This window comes from Lutjanus erythropterus, chromosome 21 (genome assembly GCF_056507025.1).
Source record: "Lutjanus erythropterus isolate fLutEry1 chromosome 21, fLutEry1.hap2, whole genome shotgun sequence".
NCBI lineage: Eukaryota > Metazoa > Chordata > Actinopteri > Lutjaniformes > Lutjanidae > Lutjanus > Lutjanus erythropterus.
The window spans coordinates 15207094-15227309 of NC_139337.1; the positions used below are offsets into that span (position 1 = coordinate 15207094).

Below are 20216 nucleotides of genomic sequence, written 5' to 3' on the forward strand. Positions count from 1 at the left end.
TTTCCCTTGGTATCCTCAGGTTTCTAGATTCTTGACTTCATTCTGACTTCTTTGTATTCCTATATCACTCATTTCCCCCTTTTTTCTCTTCCCAGATAAACGAGTTAAGCCATGTTCAGATTCCCATCATGCTCATGCCAGACGACTTCAAGGCCTATTCTAAGATCAAAGTGGACAACCACCTCTTCAACAAGTAAGTTCTTTTTAAGCATACTAGATAATTGTTTTATTTCACAACAGTCATGTCACTGCAAAATGTTTGTCTTTTTCTTCTTTCTTAATAATGTTTATATTCAAATATAAGACAGCACAGGGGGAGACATGTCAATTACATCATATGACAGTACGATATAATAAAGAGTCCATCGTCTCCATGGTCATATTCAAACAGGTCTGAGACTGCTGGTTCAATTGCCAATAATTCTATGGCATCTTTTAACCAATTGTCAATACTGCATTGTGTGATTTCCAGTTGATCATCATAATGTGTTTAACTGACAAAAAAGCTAATGCAATGATGTGATAGTCAACTGTATATACTTTTTCTTGTGCTAAAGAGGCAGACTAATTGACACTGGAGTATCTTCACATTCAGAATAGAGGACAGTCTTGAAATTACCTTACTCCAAAAGCTAAATCATAATTATTTAATACATTCCCTGGGAGCTACAGCATCTCACAAACTTTGCCACTTGTGTTTTCTGATACACAGGGAGAACATGCCCAGCCATTTCAAGTTCAAGGAGTACTGCCCCCTGGTGTTTCGAAACCTCAGAGAGAGGTTTGGCATTGATGATCAGGACTTTTTGGTATGAAAAGTAACATTATTACTGTTTCTGACTTAGACATGTAGTTTCTTTTCTCATCTTTATATTACTAATAGGGTGAATTGCTGCATAAGAAAGTACCGGCTCCTGTAGACAGTCAGATAATTTTATAGGCAATACATTGTCCTTAAATGTATTTGAACCTTATGTATCTCATAAATGCAGAAGCCTGATGCTACAAGCAAATTGAACCACATTTGAAGAACTTATGATCAGTGTTAACGAGTAAATAGTCACTCTGTTGCACTTTTTCCTTTCCCTCTTTTGTTTCAGCCCACTCCTTCTCTTCCTTTTCTTTCCACTCTTCCCTGGTAAATCCCCATTCCCAGTGCAGGCAATGAGTTGGCAGTATTTGGAGGTCGTTGTGTCCCAGCTCAGTGCAGCTGTCCTTCTCACATGTTTACATTAGGGTTCGGCTGGCTGCAGTGAGTGGGCAGTTGGGGGTGTTAAGACACTGGCCAGTGCAGAGGAATGTCGTGAAATTGTCGACATTAAACTCCTTTCCCACACAAGGCTCTGTCACGTTGTGGTCAAAAAGGTTTATTGATTTATAATTTTTTTCTTTTTACCCTCAGTCTGAAACCAGCCTTGTTGGCATCATTTCTAATTATAATGGTAATATTCCTCATTATAGCCAATGGGTACCACCAGCTGCAGGCCTTTTGATGACATGCAGCAGTATTAGCTTTAATGAGCAATGCTAGCAGTATTGAATTAAGTTTTGAGAGGGTAACTGAAGTGCAAACAGATTAACATTTTTTCCCACTTTATGATAAATGCATGGTGGAGAAAATGACTAACTAAATTAAAACATTAGGATATTAGCATGAAAGCTTTTCATCTATGTCAGCCTCAGGCAAAGAGCCTCGTAAACATTTTCAGCCTGTGACACAAACCATGTCAGTATTACACCAAGACCTTGACGGTTAGTAGCTTGCTACGTGTCCATGCTTTTAAGGAATCTCCAGAAACAGTGCAACCAATGTTAGGTTTAAATACAAGAAAGAAATGCTGCTTAACTTTTGTTTTAGGTTACAGATTAGTCCTCATCTTACAATACAGACGAGATGCTGTGACTTGAAGAGACAACTGAGGGCAGAGGACATGAGGAATTCTTGGAGAATGAGGCATTGAGCCAGGGGTGTTGGATCATGTTACTTTTGAGCTCCAAAGTCTGGGCAGCAGCTGTTTGTGTCTGTGTGTAGGTTTGGACAGGCAGCAGGCGTAGGGGTCAGAGCCCCACATGTTTAGACTGGAGAGTGGGAGGTGGTCAGACAACAAGGAGGTAGATGCAGGACTTGCTGTGCTGTGGTATCTATTCAAATACACTACAAGAGCAGCTATTTCAACCGCTCAACAAGCAAACCATATTTAGTTTCAGCACTGGTTATTTAAACAATAGATGTCAATAGTTAGATGAAAACTTTCAAAAACCTTTTTTCTGTAATTAGTAAGACAGACTATTCAAAAAGGTAAAACAAAAGTCACAAGTACATTGTCTTGCCTCTGAGGGTAGTGCAAATGATGCATATGCAAGGGTTGCCAAAAATTATGGAAAAAAGCAAAGAGAGTATGAAAAAATATGTTTCTCCAGACTCTTGCCCCTATATCTAAAATATAAAAGTCAGAATTTATAAATGTAATTTGATCAACCAAGCATAGTGGGGGTTTTTTCATGTTGTTTGGAGCAGGCAGCCAGTGTAGCCAAGATGTTTACCACAGGTCAGAGCGAGTTTGATGTTGTCAAAAGCAAGATAAGAAATATGGTATGTGACTGAATGCACACTTCCGATACAGAGCTGCCTGTACGTCACAGCCTGCAAAACAACTCTGCTCCACCAAATTAGTTTGAAACAAAACAGAGACACAGATAACCAGTTACTTAACTTGTCATGAAGGAGTTCATGCAGTAATGTAGATATCAGAAAAGTGAACTGACTCTTTTTTCTTTTCTGTGTAAGGAAACCATTGCTTTATGGCTGCATAAATCATTGGTTCATCATTGGCTATTCATAGCAATGGTCTGCTATGCAGATATAACAGACTTTAGAATGCTGTAATTGACCAATATGAATCGAGCATTTGACAATGTTGTGTATTCAGTTAAGATAAAATAATATGAGTATAGGTAGCACCAGTTAGTATACTTACTCAGTGGGCAAAGATGTGTGACAGAGGAACGTTATTGTGTAAACTAAATGTCCATTATGGGTAAATACAAGTTTCTGCTGGTTAGATTCCAAATACGGAAAAGAAAGCAACTTTGGACTTTTTAAATGGAAAATGTGTGGGAATCCTATAAGATGATGATCCTGTATCAGTGTGTACATCCTGATAACCATGATCATTATTTGTTCGTTCTGTCTTTGCTCTGTGTGTTTGCAGAACTCACTGACACGCAGTGCTCCTTTGAACAGTGAGGCCCAGGGACGGAGTGGGGCCCGCTTCCATACGTCCTATGACAAACGCTACGTCATCAAGACCATCAGCAGCGAGGATGTGGCCGAGATGCATAATATTTTAAAGAAATACCATCAGGTGACAACAGCCTGTTTTATAGATGCAAGCCTTGGTTCTTCCATAACTTTTGGTAGACTCAAAATCTTAGTAAAACATTTACTGAAATAAACATCAATTTCTTATGAGCACCACAGGACTTCAGAGCACTGTCTTGCTCTCATATTCTCTGAAGGAGCTTGTACAAAATAACTCTGCATTATAACCATGTGATGATACTCAGTATTAGTGCAGTACTCGCCAAAATCATTAAATTGGATATTGGGGTGGGTAAAAAAAAAAGTATAATCCTATATAATCTGTTAGTCTAAACTCTGAAGTAAATACTTAACTAAACTTCAGGTGACATGCCAGAAACAGATGTGTCACAGTCACACAGATAAGCAGCAGGTGTCACATAAACAATAGCTCAACCTAAGTTAATTTTTTTTTTTAATTTAATTAGATTTAATTTAGAATGTTTGAATGGTGATGATAAATCAAATGCTGCTAAAAGTTCTGTGTGTGTGAAAACATTATCAGTATTGCATAATTGAGTCATGTAGCGGGATATGTAGTTCTTTCTTTATGGGAGCAAAGTATTTATTTCACAGTTTGAGCATGTTTTGAGATAGTTAGGTTAAGCAAAGTGCATCCATACAAATTTATTATTTACAGCTTAATTGTTTAAGGCAAGCTTACTGTCTTTTTCTCTGTCACACAAGTCAAGGGCATTTCACCACGTGGCATTGCTCTACCTATTTGGATTGGTCAATAAAATGTCAAGAAATGTCAAAAATGTCAGGGAACCCATTCATACGATTTCCCAGGACAGCTGTTGCAGAGGTTTAGAGCCCTGAGAGCCCTCTTGTCCAGTTATCACCTCACAGTTGAACACAGAGTGACATTAAATCATAAAGGGATATTGCTGTGTTTTATAACCATTTCTTTCTCTATTTCTCACAGTCAGCCCTCCAACACAGACTGTGAGCATACATTATGACTATTAAAGGCCCCTAAATTGATATTCTTCGCTCTCTTTTGGTAGTTTATTGTGGAGTGCCATGGCAACACGCTGCTGCCTCAGTTTCTGGGGATGTACCGGCTCACCGTGGATGGAGATGAGACTTACATGATTGTTACACGCAACGTCTTCTCCCACCGCCTTTCTGTCTACAAAAAATATGATCTCAAGGTAGAGCTGAACAATTAATGGAAATATCATCAAAACCAGAGACAAAAACAAAAGCAATTTGACCAAATGCATTATTTTTTAAATATTGACATATTGAGATGGCATTGAGATGAAAATGATTTATTTTTCCACATTCAGCTGTGTCTCAAGGTAGGAGGAAAGAGCAGATACAAAAAATAAAGGAAGGAAAGGAATTTCACTCTTTTTTTTTTTTTTTTGCTAGGACCTGTTTTTATTATCTGAGCTTTTGGTGCAAGAATAAAATGAAGTTGAATTTGATAAGGTTTTTGTTTTTGTTTTCCAAGACAACCTTGTTTTCAGTTCAGATATTTTATAGAAGCTCATATACAAGTCAAGCCTCTAAATAATATTTTTAAATATATGGAATATTGGTCAAACAAGTTTTGGTTGCATGTTTAATATGACATCCTTTATCTATTGGCTAATAAGCCTTCTAAAACAGGTTTAGGTAATCTGACTCAGGACAGAGTGAAGCTTATTTAAGTTGTTTTAAGACCTTGTGCCTTGTGTGCCTAATAAGCTTCTGTGTTCAAACATGCACAAGTGTAATGAGTATCTGCAGGAAAGGCTGTAAGTAGGTTGGTGAGGGAAAGATTGAAGTAAGACTTTCCAATGCTTCAAGTAACAACTGGGTTATGGAGAGTAATTTCCTTTTCTTTGTTTCTAGGGTTCCACTGTGGCGAGAGAGGCCAGTGACAAGGAGAAGGTACAGTCACCTGTTGTGAGCCAGGATCCGCTGTTATGCATACACACAAGATTAAACTTAAGCACAGACAGGACTTTTTAACCTTCACTGTAGACTTTAAAGAGATGATGATTAAAATTATAATATAATTCAGAGTTCTACAGTTTAAAAGTAATCCAACTAGCACAGAAAATGTTAGAAATGTCAAAAATGCACAAACACTTAAAAAGAAACAAGACAATCCACACCGCCAGCAGCATCTATGAAATATTTTAGGTATTTGTCCCTTGTTTGTCTCTCAGAACTGATCTGCTACAAGTCTATCAATCCACACTGACAACACATTGCTGCATGTCAATATGTGAACCACTTTAATGCTCCAAGTATTTTTTGCACTTAGTGAAGCAAACTCGCACTTTCTACACATTGTGGAAGAAGTAAAACAAACAAATCAGTAATCATACACAAAGCCCATTTTCTCCTTGTATTACCTTTCATGTTGCTTACTGGACAGCTATTTTTGTCCATTAGACAGGCCGCTGTCCTCTCAGCACATCAGGCAGTGCATTGCTGAAAGGGACATCTGGTCCTGATGACAGTAGAGGTCGGAGTCGGTGTGGATTGAACAGATGGACACATAGCACTTGTGCACCACTGACGTCTCAATTCTGGTCTTAGGAACAAGAAGGGCAATTATAAAGTGTTCAGGAACACTTTTTACAAATACTCTAAGCATGAAACTTCAAAGAAATTTAACCGATGATGTCATGTACTGAAAATGAGTCAGTTTTTCTGATTGAACACCATGCCTATTAAAAGCCATGTGGACAATTATAGACTGAGAGAGAGAACAAACTGTGTTTCCAGTGGTTTCAATAACCAACACAGCTTCAAATGATTCCAGGCTCACTGTCATCACCCAAATGGCCTCGGCAAACACAACTTTGGTGTCAGCTTTTGTTTCCCCGTTTGGGTGGGGATGACAGTAGCAAATATCCATCTCCTTCAGTTAGCACCTACTTCATCAACACATTCCCTTTCTAGCCCCTGCACGCTATTTGTGTCTCTTTAATTTGCTTCATCCCCTCTAACCTCGCTTCTGCTGTTCCATTAGATCCCCTGCTTGCTGTCTGTGTGTGAAAGTGTGGGTTGTGTGTGTGTCTGTGTGTGGGTATGTGTCAGGTTTAGAATTTTATTCAGTCAGATGTCTCATGATTGGTCCTGTGTATGATGTGTTTTCTGTGTATCTCTGTGTGTGAGCAGAATATATGAGCAAGAGATTTTGTTGCTGTTTTTGTGTGCAACTGGCTATTTTGAGTTTTTGGCTCCTGGCTGCTTGGACAGTGTCACCTGTCATAAATGAATTGTGTAACTGAATTTGTGAAGGACCTGATGGTCACTGTGTTTCTTGTTAAAATTGTATAAGCTAACAATTAGAATGGATATTTTATCAAATATAGACAATATATTTTTATAGATACAAGGCTTTGACCTTTTGCGTGATGGAAGGTGCTGACAGTGTCCTCAAACACTGTGACTTTGGACTACTGTTTGTTTGACCTGTCAGCTCAGCAATATTGGAAGGGATGGTTGTCCAGAGTGATTTGCTTTTCATTGCATGTCTCCACGTGTCGCTCCGCAAAGCTTCGTCTGACCATGAAAAACCTCCATCAAGGAGTGTCACAGCTTTGACCCAGAGCAGTTTGAACTTTCCACCTGCTTTTTACAGGGGCTTAATCGTGGGGCACCACTCAGTGAAGCATGGAAGACTTCAGGGAATCCCCTAACTAAATATAGCCTACTGTAAATGGAAGAAGAAACAAAACGTTATTGGGGTTAAAGTGAGGGGTTAAAATGAGTGGAAAAACAAAGCAGCTGAGGATTTAACACTCATGTGAGCCTACTGAGTGACCTCTTTTTGTCTGCAGCTCAGCTGTGTGTGAAACACCTTTTACAGTCTAGCATTAGGGCTTAAGAAGCATCAGGGTACAGTTTAGCTAACTGGAATGAAGATGTTATTTTTCAACACGGACTACTGCTGACTCTTAACTCACAAATTCGTACAAGCTGTTGCTATTAGTCTGGTTGTTTTACCTGCCAGTGAAATGCAGCCAATACAGTAAGTGTGACAGTAAATGCCACTGTGGTGAAGCTATTTACTGTTTTTATTCAGTACATGATCTTTACACATACTTATTATATTCACACATGTTCACACCAAATTACAGCAGGTCTCAGAGACACATCTAATGGCCTGTGTCCACATAGCATTTTTTCTGGCAGAAAACTGCTTGGGAGTGCTTGGATAAAGTGCATGTGTGGTGACAGAAAAAAAAAATCGCTGCATGTAGGTTTCACATCATGATTGACATTAGCTATGAAGATAGCTTAATGCTATGTTAACAGAAGGTTGACTACACAGCTAACAACAAGCTTATAACACAAAGGGTGATGAAGGCACCACACTCACCAGCAACATTCAGTCTCTGTCCAATCTGCTCACACAAATAGGCTTTCCTGTCTCTGTTATGATAGTTTCTGGCTCAGATGGACAGCACAAGCTTCTCCTCCATTTTCCTGGTTGCCAGAGTGAGTGAGTGAGTGAGAGTGAGTCTCCATCTAATATGTGATGGGTTGCTTGAAAAAAAAAACAACTGTGACAACCCCAGCACCTTTCTGAAAAGTTCAGAGATTTTCAATTACAAGCACGAGTGGCAGCACAAAAAAGACAGAGCACTCTGAAAAAAGACGATGGGCACAGCACCTTTTCTTTAGGTGGCTGCATGCTGCCCCAGATGCTCTCTCCTCATTGGGACCAATTGAAAAAGATGCTGGCACTCAGATAAAAAGCTATATGGACACAGGCCCTGAGGCTCAGACATCAAAGACTGACAAGAGATATGCTGGTTTCCCCACATGTACATGCACACACATACAGACATGCTTAAATTAACCTATAGTTGCCCACTACAAGCACTCTGCAGCTATGGATACATGCACTTCCTTCAAATAATTCTTCTGTACTTAAAGTCCAGTTTGTGAACACACACACACACACACACACACACACACACACACACACACACACACACACACACACACACACACACACTGCATTTGGCCAGTAAAATGAGGAAGAGAGTGCACCACCAAATAAAAGAAGAAAATCATGTGTTTTGCTCAGAAGGTACAGTGCGTGTGTGCGTTAAAAATTGCTTCACACACTCACAAACAACAAGCACGGCAAGGTTCTTTCCTGATTGCATGACCGTCTCCCTTTCATGCATGCATCTGCATGGTATATAATGTTTTTCTGCATCCTTTTTGAAGTTATATTATTTCTAACACATTCCGATGTGTATGAGCACCAGTCCCATTCTGTTGCACATTGTGGACATGTTCTTTTCTACCCACATATGACATATGTATTTTTCTTTTCATAAAAAAAATGAGGTTGTTTTAGCTGTTGTCTCAGGATTTTGACTATCAACCAACATCAATTGGCTTTCTTATGCACAGCCTTTTACCCAGCAGATGATCAGTGGGTGTATGCTTTCATTTTTTTTTACTCTCAAATGATCTCAACTAGACCCTGAAATTGGTACATTTGATCTCACTTATGCTCATCAAATCATACTCGTTACTTTATTTTACTTTACTTTATTTGTGGTTAACCACAGGATGTGACATGTGAAATCGCAGTGTTTGTTATGTTACCTGTAAAATAAGGACGTTGTGTTTTGTATGTCATTAGATAGCTACTGGCCCTTGGTATGTGGAATACGTCCAGTCTCCACAAGGTCTCTGCTCAGTAGCTATCTGCTGCAGTTCTTATATTGTGGTGGGGGGGTGTTTGTTTGTTTGTTTGTTTTGTTTACTCTCCTCTCTCACGCCAGCACCGGTTGGTATCTCTGGTGGAGGCACATGGCTTTAATGTGTCGGTATGATTGACTGTGAGCTGCTTTGGTATTTTACTAGTAGTCCCTTATCCAGCAATTGTAAGCCTTTTGAAATAGTAGCACACCTGAATAGATGTTTGGCAACTACAGGTCTATAGCTGCTTCCTTGCTCTTCGTAGCTCCAGCTCCATAGAGTAGCACTGCCAGGCCACATGCTTACTCTACCTGAAAATGACACCAAGCAGCAGTTGTAATAACAGTGTAGGCAGCCCAGAGTCATGCAAGCATAGAATATAACTCTTAAATGTGTATATTTTAGAATAATCTTTAGAAACAAAGCCTAAAATCACTTTGATTAATGAAGCTAATAGCAAGGAAATAGTATACCTGAAAATATCTTTGCACTTACTGACATTGCCACTGGGCGAACCTGTTGGACACTGATAAACACTTTCTTGACCCAGCCATTGTAGGGACATCAGAGAACTATAAACATCTAGACTGGTCGTACAGATCTCTCGCGTTGATGCCCTTTCCAACCCTCTACCAATTTGAAAAAAAAGAAAAAAAAAAAAAATTGTGTTCTGTTACATTTTAAACACTTTGCCTTTACTTCCAACTTCCTTCCTCCCTTCCTCTCTCCTTCCTTCTCTCCTCTCCTCCACCCCTACCGTCCCTCCCTCGCTCCCCCTTTTCTAGCAGCCGCCCCAACCAGAGGATGTGCCCCCGCGGCCCAAATCTGGTAACGTTCAGCAAAGGCTGCAAACACTGCGGATTGCCACGCGCTTTTACTGCGCCATGAAACACGTAAGAGATGTAAGAGAACCAGGGCTCATATACCAGGCATGATCTATTAAACCAATCTTTTTTTTTTTTTTTTAGTTATTTTTTTTGTACGGCCGAGCATTTTCGTTTCCTCGTCTTCTCCAAGCTGATACACTGTTATTTCAAGGCCACATTTTGCACACGTTTCATCCATTTTACAATCACTTTTTGCTCAACTTGTCAGCCAGTTCAGTTTTAGTTTTGCCAGACAGTTTGTTTTTGTTCCCACCATTCACTCAACGGCACCATGTGTCTGAAACACTGGAGAGCAAGAGGTGAAAGAGTAAGGTGGTGGCATGAATAAAAAAGGACAAGAGTGGTTTTAAAAAAAAAAAAAATCAGGAACCAGAGATGGGAAGAGAAAGTACATACTTGTTACATAGCTGGAAGGATGATTTATTTCTGAGAGAGAACTTCCTTTGTTGTGCTGGTAAATTTATTCCAAGCGAACAACTGGAACTAACCAGCAAGTTACACAAAACTGCTCTGTGTTCTGCTGTAGAACTTGAGTACACATTTTGATTTGATATAAATCGGTGAAGAATAATTTGTTAAGAGTGCAGGTAAGATTCCCTGGCTCTATGTCCTGCACCCCAATGTCCCCTTTGTTTTGTGAAATAAAATGTATTTGGCAGTAGGTTAGCAGGTGCCATAGGATGTTATTTAATTGCTATTCTAAGAGATCAATCAGGTTTGTTAGGTGTTTTCTTGAGGTGTTAAAACCATATAGTATGTGGAGGTAGTCTTGCCCAAAGGCGGTATGACTTGTCAGTGTTTTTTAATAACCACAGCCTTCTGAGATAATAAGTGTTTTATGAGCAGTCAGTATTGTTGTACTGTTACCAGTGCCCCAGTTCTCTGTTTGTTTCTAGTTTTGGGGGGGCATTGTTTTCAAAAATAGCTTAGCACAACACAGCCATAATGGCTTTTGGATATGCTGCTTTCGTTATAGAGACAACAATAGCTTATAATTAAAGGGAACATTTTACAAAACCAGTCACTTTCAATCTGTTTGAAGGGCTTGCTTTTTTAATTGTGTATGCCCAGCTAACATACTCCAAAACTGTAAATTTATCAAGAGCAAGTTGTTCTCATACACATCCTAGCAGGCAGTTATGCTTAAATGACATACATAGTCATAATACTGATAAAAATGTTAAAAAATGTCCCCCCAAAAAAGTTTTAACAGACACACTGCTACCATTTGTTAGAGCTCATAATTTACAAACTGCATATCAGTAGCTGCATTTACATGGACCCAACTATCCCACGAATAATCAGATAGACTAATCAGAATAAAAGTGCTGCATATAACTCCCCTCAGTCAGAAGAGATCGATCCAATGAGGCCTGATCAGATAGAATTTACTGTTGGGAGGGGTGGTGTTAACCTTTGATAATCTGTTCAATGGGAAAATAACCATGTAAACACATAATCCAACTATTTCTCTCTGGTTGGAATAAATATATTCTTTCTGTGCCTGTGTGCTGATGTGTCATGAACAGATTTTCAGGAGCAAAACAGAACTGGCCAATAGCAGATACAACTTTTCTCTAAGAATCCATAATATATATATAAAGACACTAACATTATTGCATGGAGATGATGTGCGTCCATCTTGAAACACTTCTTTGTTTACTGGTGGTTGGCAAACTGGAACCACTACTTCTTCAGTTATATTTCCGGCAGATTAGACGTTTCACAGCGGGCAGAAACAGTTTGCACATGTCAAAAAGGTATATTCTGCTTAATGTTTTTGGGGCATGTAAATGCATGTTTTAAGCCGTTAACTTGGAATTTCTAATTAGAATAATATGATTGAAGAAATATTGTCCATGTAAATGGTAGCTACTGATGTGAAATCTGCTGGTGGATGTTAATCTACAGCTGACAGCATCAGTAGGAATATAACTGGATACAAAGGTGTTGGGGTTTCAACATACTACAGACTTTACAGAAAGGGATAGCTTTTTCCTCTGAGACAGCAAGACATCAGCACTGTCATATGCCAAAATCCATTTCCCAACCAGCTGACAGGAGAGCACAAAGAAATGAGATTCATTTTTTAAGGATGGAGAGAAATTCACCTGTCACACAGCTTTACAAGGCTCATCAACAACCTGCCCTTTCTTCCTGCCTCTAATATATCTTTCTGTTTGAATACTTACTACCTCAGTGTAGCGAACCAATGAGGAGTCAGACACATTTCCTTGCAGTCATTGCAATAGGAAAAACCAATAGCCGGCCAACTGATAGAATCCTATGCATGACTGGGAGAAGGCACAAGCCATAATAAAGCAGTTAGAAGGACTGAGAATGTATTGCATGAAAAGAAACAACAGTTGAAAATGAAAGCGTAGAAAGATGATTGAATGTAAGAGTTGAGGTGTCGGTTTAGGTGATAGGCTTGTGAAATGCTTTCAAGTTACATTCACGTTTTGCAGTCAGCCTTATGTTGCGTCCTCATTAACTTTTTATGTGCATTTATATCAAGCCTAGCAAGTTGTACATCCCATATTTATTGAAAATTGGAGGTCTATGTCTGTATATATATGTGCTCAAGTGTCCAATTTTGTGATATGTATTCCTGTCTTCATCTCTGTTAAGGTCTAATCTGTATGTGTATGTATGTGTGTCAGTGTGTGCTGTCCAAGCTCATTCTAGTGCTACAAAGTGCTGTTGTGTTGCCGCTCTTCTCCTGCTGCCATAGAAACACTGTAGTAGCTAAACTGCTGCTGCTGCCCTGTTACCACATTTCCTGCTCTCTTTTTCCTCAGTGACTCAGAACTAGGCCCCTGTCCCTCCTCACATAACACCTCCTCCCCCTACAGGCTGCTGGCAGTCCTGCAGCAGCCAGGTTAAGAAGAAAGCTAATCCCAGTCGAGACACACTTAAATAGGAAACTCCTTTATTTTGCTTTTAGGCTTAATAGTGGAAATCCGTCACAAAGATACAGTACGCTGGCTTTAAAAGAAAGTTTACATTAGATGCAAAGCGCAGTCTGGCTTCCGAGAAGCATCTTAGATGAACAATGGTGTATGATTTATCTTGGGGAGAGGTGCTTTTCGAACACCAGCCCAGTGCCAATAAGGACGTTTTGTGGCTTTGATATGGACGTCCTTTTTTCTCCCAACACAAAGTGTATAGATCTACCAGATGCATTAAAAAAGTAGTCCAAATATCCGTACAGTGGACCACAAAAACATGCTCTGTGTTTCATTGTACTGAGAAGTAAATATACTCAACAAAAATATTGTTGTTGCTCCCATTTTTTGTGAGTTGAAGTAAAAAATCTAAGACTTACTCAGTACACACAAAAGGTTCAGTTCTCTTAGATTTTGTAACAAACTTGGTCAAATCTGTTGTAGTGAGTGCTTCTTCTTAGCCAAGATAATTTATGCACCAGACGGGTGTGGCATATGGAGATGCTGATTAAACAGGATGATATTACACAGGTGTGCCTTGGACTGGTCACAATAAAAGACCACTCTAAAATGTGTTTGATCTTGAAAAACGACATGTATTATGCACTGAAATATGACTATTTCATAAAAGCCTATAGATAACATTTTTTTCCTCAGAAGGACAAAGTCATGACCTGCCCTACTCTGCCTCTTATTGGCTTACCCTGATATTCTTACCCTAACTCTAACTACTCGTGCCTCATGCCTAAGCCTAACCAACCAAACAAACAAATGTAAGAAGTACTAGCCAATCAGAGGCAGAGTCAGGTGGGCCCTCTTTGGGAAAAAATTGCAATCAGTAGTTGTTTACAAAGTAAACGCACATTTTAGAGTATCCTTTAATTGTGACCAGTCCCTGGCACATCTGTGCAATAATCAAGCTGTTTAATCAGAATCACTATTTTACTTCAACTAATGAAGAATGAGAGCAAAAACAAAAGTGTTGCATTTATATTTATGTTGAGTGTATATTTCCCTATAAACAGTATGGAAAATATGCAAACTGGTGCATCGGATGGATCTGTGCCCTGCTGTGAGCATGCTGCATGTACTGTTTTACACAGTTAAATCACTTAGCTTGAAAAAGAGGTCAGCCTTGGTTTGGACAGAATGTCTGTACCTCATTAGCCAACTTATTTTAGCAGAAATGTATGTTGTATTTGGCTGAAGCAGGCAGGCTTATCTAACAAACCACAGGCTCAAAGCCTCATTTACTGTACGTCAAAGGGGTATTTCAACATGCAGGATTGTTTTGTCAGGTATATCACAATGCTGTCATGACTCATTTCTAACAATAGAATACATCTTTGTCATCCTGCATTTTGAAATACCCCTTGATTCTTATAGGTAAATAAGTCAGTGATATACTATCTCAAGTCCTGTGTAATGACATGAACAGTACATTGTTAATGTTTTTTAAGAATTCTGGGGAAAAAAGATGAAGAACCCTGATGCTGGTGTTACTGCTGCCTTCCTTTGACCATTATGTCAAATATCTCAAACAATGTTTAAATATATTCAAAGATTCAAGCTCTGTGCAATTGGATTGACTGACATTTCCAACAAAAATTGACTCTTGATATGAGCACCAGAATTCTGTCACATTTTTGCCCAGGTTTGCTGCCTACAGTGCCATGCCTCTCAGGTTTGAACAGTCTAGTGTTGTGGTTCTGACTGTTGTTTGTTTGGTCACTGATCTCCAATACTAACGGGCAGGCCAAGGAGCTGCCAACCTACAAGGACAATGACTTCATCAATGATGGGCAGAAAATATACATTGACGGGGAGAATAAGAAAATGTTCCTGGAGAAGCTCAGGAAAGATGTGGAGGTATGTATTAACAATTAGATATGACTGAAAAGATATGCTTTGTGTGTACATATTTTGAGTTAGAAAATCTTACTGTAAATTACTGAGAAAAACCCACCCCTCCCTTTCTGTCTGTATTAATACATGCCCTCTTTCTCTGGCTCTACTCTTTCCCATCTCCCTCCTCCTTAAAAACTCAATGCACCATCTCTTCACTTGTTTCGATTTCTTCTACCATCCTACCTTTTCACATCGTTCTCAGTTCCTGGCCCAGCTGAAGCTCATGGACTACAGTCTGCTGGTTGGGATCCACGACGTGGAGCGAGCCGAGCAAGAAGATGTGGAGAGCGAGGACAATGAGGCCGAGGAGGAGGGTGAGAGTGACGGAGGGGGCATTGGCACGCCCCCAGACAGTCCAAGCAACACCCTGGACAGTACCAAGCCTTTGTCACCCGGGGAGTTTGATCCCACCATTGACGTCTACGCCATCAAAAGCACTGAAAGTGAGAAGCCAAATGCATGGTTTCAGGCTTATGATGCAACCCTTACAATTTGAGGGTTGTACTAAACAGCTTTATAATACAGTACTGAGAGCTCCCCCTACTGGGTGTTCTCATTTTAGTTGTCAAACAGGCTATTGTTAAAAATATCTCAAGGATTTTGTTTGTTATTCAACAGTACCTGATTTTGCCCAAGGATACTGTGCAGATATATAGATTCTCATTTGTTTTAAACTACAGCTGCTCCCAGGAAGGAGGTGTACTTCATGGCTGTCATAGACATCCTTCAGCATTATGATGCCAAGAAGAAAGCTGCCCACGCTGCAAAGACTGTCAAACATGGGGTATGTAGCTGCATACATGAGCTATTTGGACAGGGTTAATTTTACAAGGATTCTAAATTTAATTTTAGTCTCCTACTGAAAATTGCAGTTAGTTTAAGTTGCATATTAGTCATTTGTTTTAGTCGAGATTTAGTCATTGGAACACAGGTCTCATTTTAATTTAATGCATTAATGTTTTTATGTTTTAGTCATAAGGCAGTTTCATGATACTGTAATAGAGTTTTCTGAGGGATATTTCTCCCGGCTGTAAAAATTCCAATGAGAAGTTAGCGTACTTTGAACCATGTATTTAATCATCTAGGTTGAGATTGTGTTACTGATGTTAATTTTATATCATATAAAAAAATGCATAAGTCATTATTAATGCAGTGTTTTTGCTGATTGTGTTTAATACCTCACAAAACAGACTTTTATATATTACTGAGTTCCTCTGCTAAATTCAGCGTCATTTTTCACTCAGAAGAATTTATAATCTGAAACTTAAGATATCAGTTGTGCAAACTTGCGTTGTTAAAATGGTCAAGCATTATCTGGGAACATTTATTCAATCTGCATGGAGCTAAAATTAATACTGAATTATATTTGATGGTTGCCTAATGAGTAAGGGTCTGTTTGAATCTTTACAAACCATAAATTATCTTTTAAAAGGACTAGATGTTTACCCAGAGCATGACTTCATTAAGTTATATGTTAATATCATAAGTTAACCTAACAAGGTAGTGTGCCCTGAATTAACACTCTGAGCTATACTAACATTTATGTCCTCAAAGGGAATTAACATACATGTTACTGAATCAATTTACATAGATGATATTTATATCGACAGAGCTGTGGGATGGTGTTTTCAGGCGTCTTCTAAAATTTCCTGTATTTTTTCCACACATCTTTTATCCTGAAGGCACTGCGTCCTGATAAGGAATGATACACACTGTCTGCAGATCGTCTCTCCTCTTTCTCTCTCCTCCACCTAACAGTGTGCTGGTTAAAATGAGGCACTCATAATTTGAGAGGCCAGCTGTCAGCAGCAGCTAATGGTTTTATTCGGCTTTTTAAGCTCGCCCAATTTCTTAGTTCTGTGAAATGGCTGATGATTCCTGTGATCTAACTTAGGTTGTCCACCAAATATTTTGATAAACAGAGATTTCATTGTAATTTTTGTTGTCAGTATTTTTTTCATTTGTGTCGTCACAGTTTGGTATAAAAATAAAATGATGTCAACAAATACTTGCCATCATAATTTTCTTTAACAAAATTAACACTGATACACAGAATGTGGTGAATGACAGTTGTCTGTGTGTCCCTCTCTACAGGCTGGAGCAGAGATCTCCACAGTGAACCCCGAGCAGTACTCCAAGAGGTTTTACGATTTCATCACCACTATCCTGTCATAGCCTCCAGGAGCGACGGGGTGGGGTGGGGGCGGCACAGAGGCACATGGGGAAAAGGGGGGGGCAAGTGGGGAGAAGGGCGGGGGAAGAGAAGTGACGGAGAGAAAAACCTGTCAAGAGGCTGAATTAATAAGGTGCTGTGATGGCTTTGTATCACTCTCTCATCCGTTCTCCTCATCCCTCCCTGTTTGTCTCTCTCTCTCTCTCTTTCAGTGGGGTGCCACGCTCTGCAGCTAAAAACAAAACCATCATTCGTTTACATTTAACCTCTCCTCTGTTGAGTTTTGTTCATGTGTTACTTTGGATGATAAGGGTGTTGAAAGCGAGTGTCCAAGTCATTACTTTTTTTTAATATATATAATTTGTTTTTGTCTTTATGGTTGTTTATATGGGAATATGGCTTTTTATTGCCTCTAACATCCAGAATTCTGCATTTTTTTTATTTTATTTTGATGTTTGTATTTGTCTTTCCCTTACAATGTTTTGGGGGAGGGTGTGATAGGTATAGTGTGAGGCGCAGAGGTCAGATTGTGAGGTTCCTCTTGCAGAGAAGAAGGCTTAAGCAAGGTGTAACGAGGATGTTGAGCCTCACCTGATGCAATTGCTTCATTTCAGGAAGTAGGAAGCAGTCTTCCAATAGGCCAACAGCCACACCGCCCACCCAAAATGCTACGCAAGTCTTCAGCCAAACAAATCTTCCATCACTCACCCTTTAGACCTCTCCCCTCCTCCATTCCTGTTCCTTTGTGTACAGTTTCCAGGTTATCCTCTTGCCACTCTTCACTTGTTGCAGTAAATTATAACACTTGTTTCCAGCACCAGTTGCACCCCAGTGGTTCTCAGTGCTTCGTCCCTTTTTGCTTCGTTGTGATTAAGAATGATTAAGGGAAGGATTCGAGCACTCAGCATTCACTCCGAATACGTTGGGCATTGTTATGTTGGCCTGGTTTCTGTTCCCGTGGCAGCGAATCACCCTGAAGTCTTTTGTGGCTGTAGTGATTAAGTCACTCCTCGTTATATCTTTGAACAGCCCTTAACTTTCTGTTGCCATCAGCACCTTATGAGTGAAATCAAAAAAATGTTGCACTTTTATTTGTTATAGAGGTTAGGAGCTCTTGTTCTGTTACATGCGCTGCAACAAAGAGAAAAAGGAACTCTGCTTTGGAAGCCTGAACTCAAATCCGCCATTTCTCACCTGTGGGTACTTTTTTAGGAATGGTTGGGAAGTATTTACTGCAATATTAGACGGGGAAAGTAGACGTAAACAAACCTTTCTGATCCTCTTAAGAAGTGCTCCGTTGTGGTGGTGAAGTAGTGGTGGATTTTGGGACCAGGCGATAGCGTGATTGCGCTTGTGCATGCAGTTCAGGGCAGACAGAAGACTGCTTACCTCCAGCATCGTACCAGCACACACCCAACAATGGCGGTGAACGATGTGTGTGTGTGTCAGTGTTCAAAAGTTGTGGGAAAAGAAAGGGGAGGAGGGAGTTTGGGAAGAGTAGCTGCAGATGTAAAGAAACAATTAGTCATTAACACCAACCGCATGGTTCTCTTCTCTCTAACCTCAGCTGCGAGTCTGTTATTCATTGTTTGTGTTGTTGTTGTTGACATTTTTTAAAGGTGGTTTATCTGTGTTTGAATTTGGCGGTTTTATGAATTGATGTGAATTTTTTTTTTTTTTTTTTTTTCTTTGTATATTTTGCACAAGAGGAAAGGAACCAAATGTTACGAATACGATCCCAATTAGTTGACGCGGTCTTAACAAGGGAAATGCAATATACTATGTCTGTAAGTGAGAAAAAGCTGTTGTGCGTGTGACGTGTATCACTTCTGAAACTTAAACAAGTAAAAGTTGTCCTCCTTGACTTATTCTAACCCATGCAAAAAGCTTCCATCACAGCATTTGTTTAGATATCATAGATTATATTCACATTTATATTTTTACATTGGATTTTAGTCATGAAATATAGTCGTATTTGGGAAAAAAAAAAAAAAAAGGAGCCACCCTTAGGAATGAATGATGGTGCTGTGGTAAATGAAGAATGATACTGCTTGAATTTATACAATGCTTACTCTAGATGTACTTTAAAAAAAAAGGCATAAAAAAAATTGCATGTCACAGGACTAAGTTTCCTTTTCCCTCTCTAGTCTGTGTTGTTGGCTGTTCAGGTTCTCGTCGTGTCCCCACACTTTAACCAGATTTGTGAGCTGTTCAGTGTAAAATAGTCCCTTACCATGCTTTAAATAACTGTTTTTCATTGTATACACTGTGCAAGATGTGTGCCTTTATACTCCAAAATTATTTAATTTTATATTTTGTAATCTTTTTTTAAAACAAAGGTAAAAGGTTATTTTAATAATAGGGTGTTTACTTTGACATGCATTGTTTTCCAACTTTATTTTCAACCTCCCTCCTCCTCTGTATTTAGATTTGTTCATAGTCAGTTAAACAAAACCATGCTAATGATTGTGTTTAAACAGACAAAAAAAGTGAATAGCTGTCTTAAATTTGATGGATCGGTTTCAATTCTGTAAATTCAAATCCATCGTTCTGATTATTCAGTGTGTACAGGCGTCCTTCTTCTTCTTCCTCCTCCTCCTCCTCAGAGCAAGCCTGAGGTGGTATCTGCTGATATTAATCTCCTGTTCGTTTTCACGCTGGTCCTGCCTTTATAAAGAACATGTGTGCGTGTGTGGAAGTGCATTGTGGAAACGTGCGTGTGTCGTGATTGTGTTTTTGTCGTGCTTGTCCTCCTTGCTAACTGATGGCCTCAGGAGCCTGTCAGCATCGTCATCACATTTATTGCCCGCTAAACACAGGCGCAGTCACATTTCAAGAATGTGATTTCTTTTCTTTTTTTTTCTCTTTTTTTTTTTTTTAAGTGGTTGTCCAAAATTTCACTTCAGCTCAACAGGTTTTTGTTCTCTTGCTTCATCTTTCTTTGTGTAACTCAGATCCTATGTGTGTTATCAGGGAGGTTATCAGCTGATAGTTCATCCTGAGTCAGTGGATAGTTGATATTTCTGTGTTCTTTCACTATTAATGGGCTGTTTCGTTTCAGTTGTCACATAGCTCATAATGTACATAGGTTGTGTCATAAAGAAAATGAGGGAACACAATCATCTTCTAGTCTGCTTTGCTCTGTTTGAGGCTCAACTGTAGAAAACAGAGCAGTGCATGCTGGGAGAGAGAGTTTGGGACTCTGGATCTCATGAGGAAGGCAGCCGCCGCCGGACTTTTAACAGATGCAAATTTAAAGACGA

The 20216-nt window shown here is 39.4% G+C and overlaps 1 protein-coding gene across 3 annotated transcripts in view; it reads left to right on the top strand.

The window, feature by feature from the left end:
- Positions 1-17010, top strand: part of pip4k2aa (phosphatidylinositol-5-phosphate 4-kinase, type II, alpha a) — a 35134-nt gene extending 18124 nt beyond the window's left edge. Inside the window, exons 2-11 of one of the 3 annotated variants that reach the window (XM_084746805.1) lie at positions 96-193; positions 713-809; positions 3213-3365; positions 4372-4518; positions 5207-5245; positions 9823-9939; positions 14628-14741; positions 14983-15223; positions 15461-15564; positions 16875-17010. In XM_084746805.1, the coding sequence (XP_084602931.1) occupies positions 96-193; positions 713-809; positions 3213-3365; positions 4372-4518; positions 5207-5245; positions 9823-9939; positions 14628-14741; positions 14983-15223; positions 15461-15564; positions 16875-16955 (1191 nt within the window). In that variant the 3' untranslated portion in view covers positions 16956-17010. The remainder of the gene's footprint in view (positions 1-95; positions 194-712; positions 810-3212; positions 3366-4371; positions 4519-5206; positions 5246-9822; positions 9940-14627; positions 14742-14982; positions 15224-15460; positions 15565-16874) is intronic. The other 2 variants (XM_084746806.1, XM_084746807.1) reach the window with 2 other exon arrangements.
- The last annotated feature ends 3206 nt before the right edge of the window (positions 17011-20216 follow it).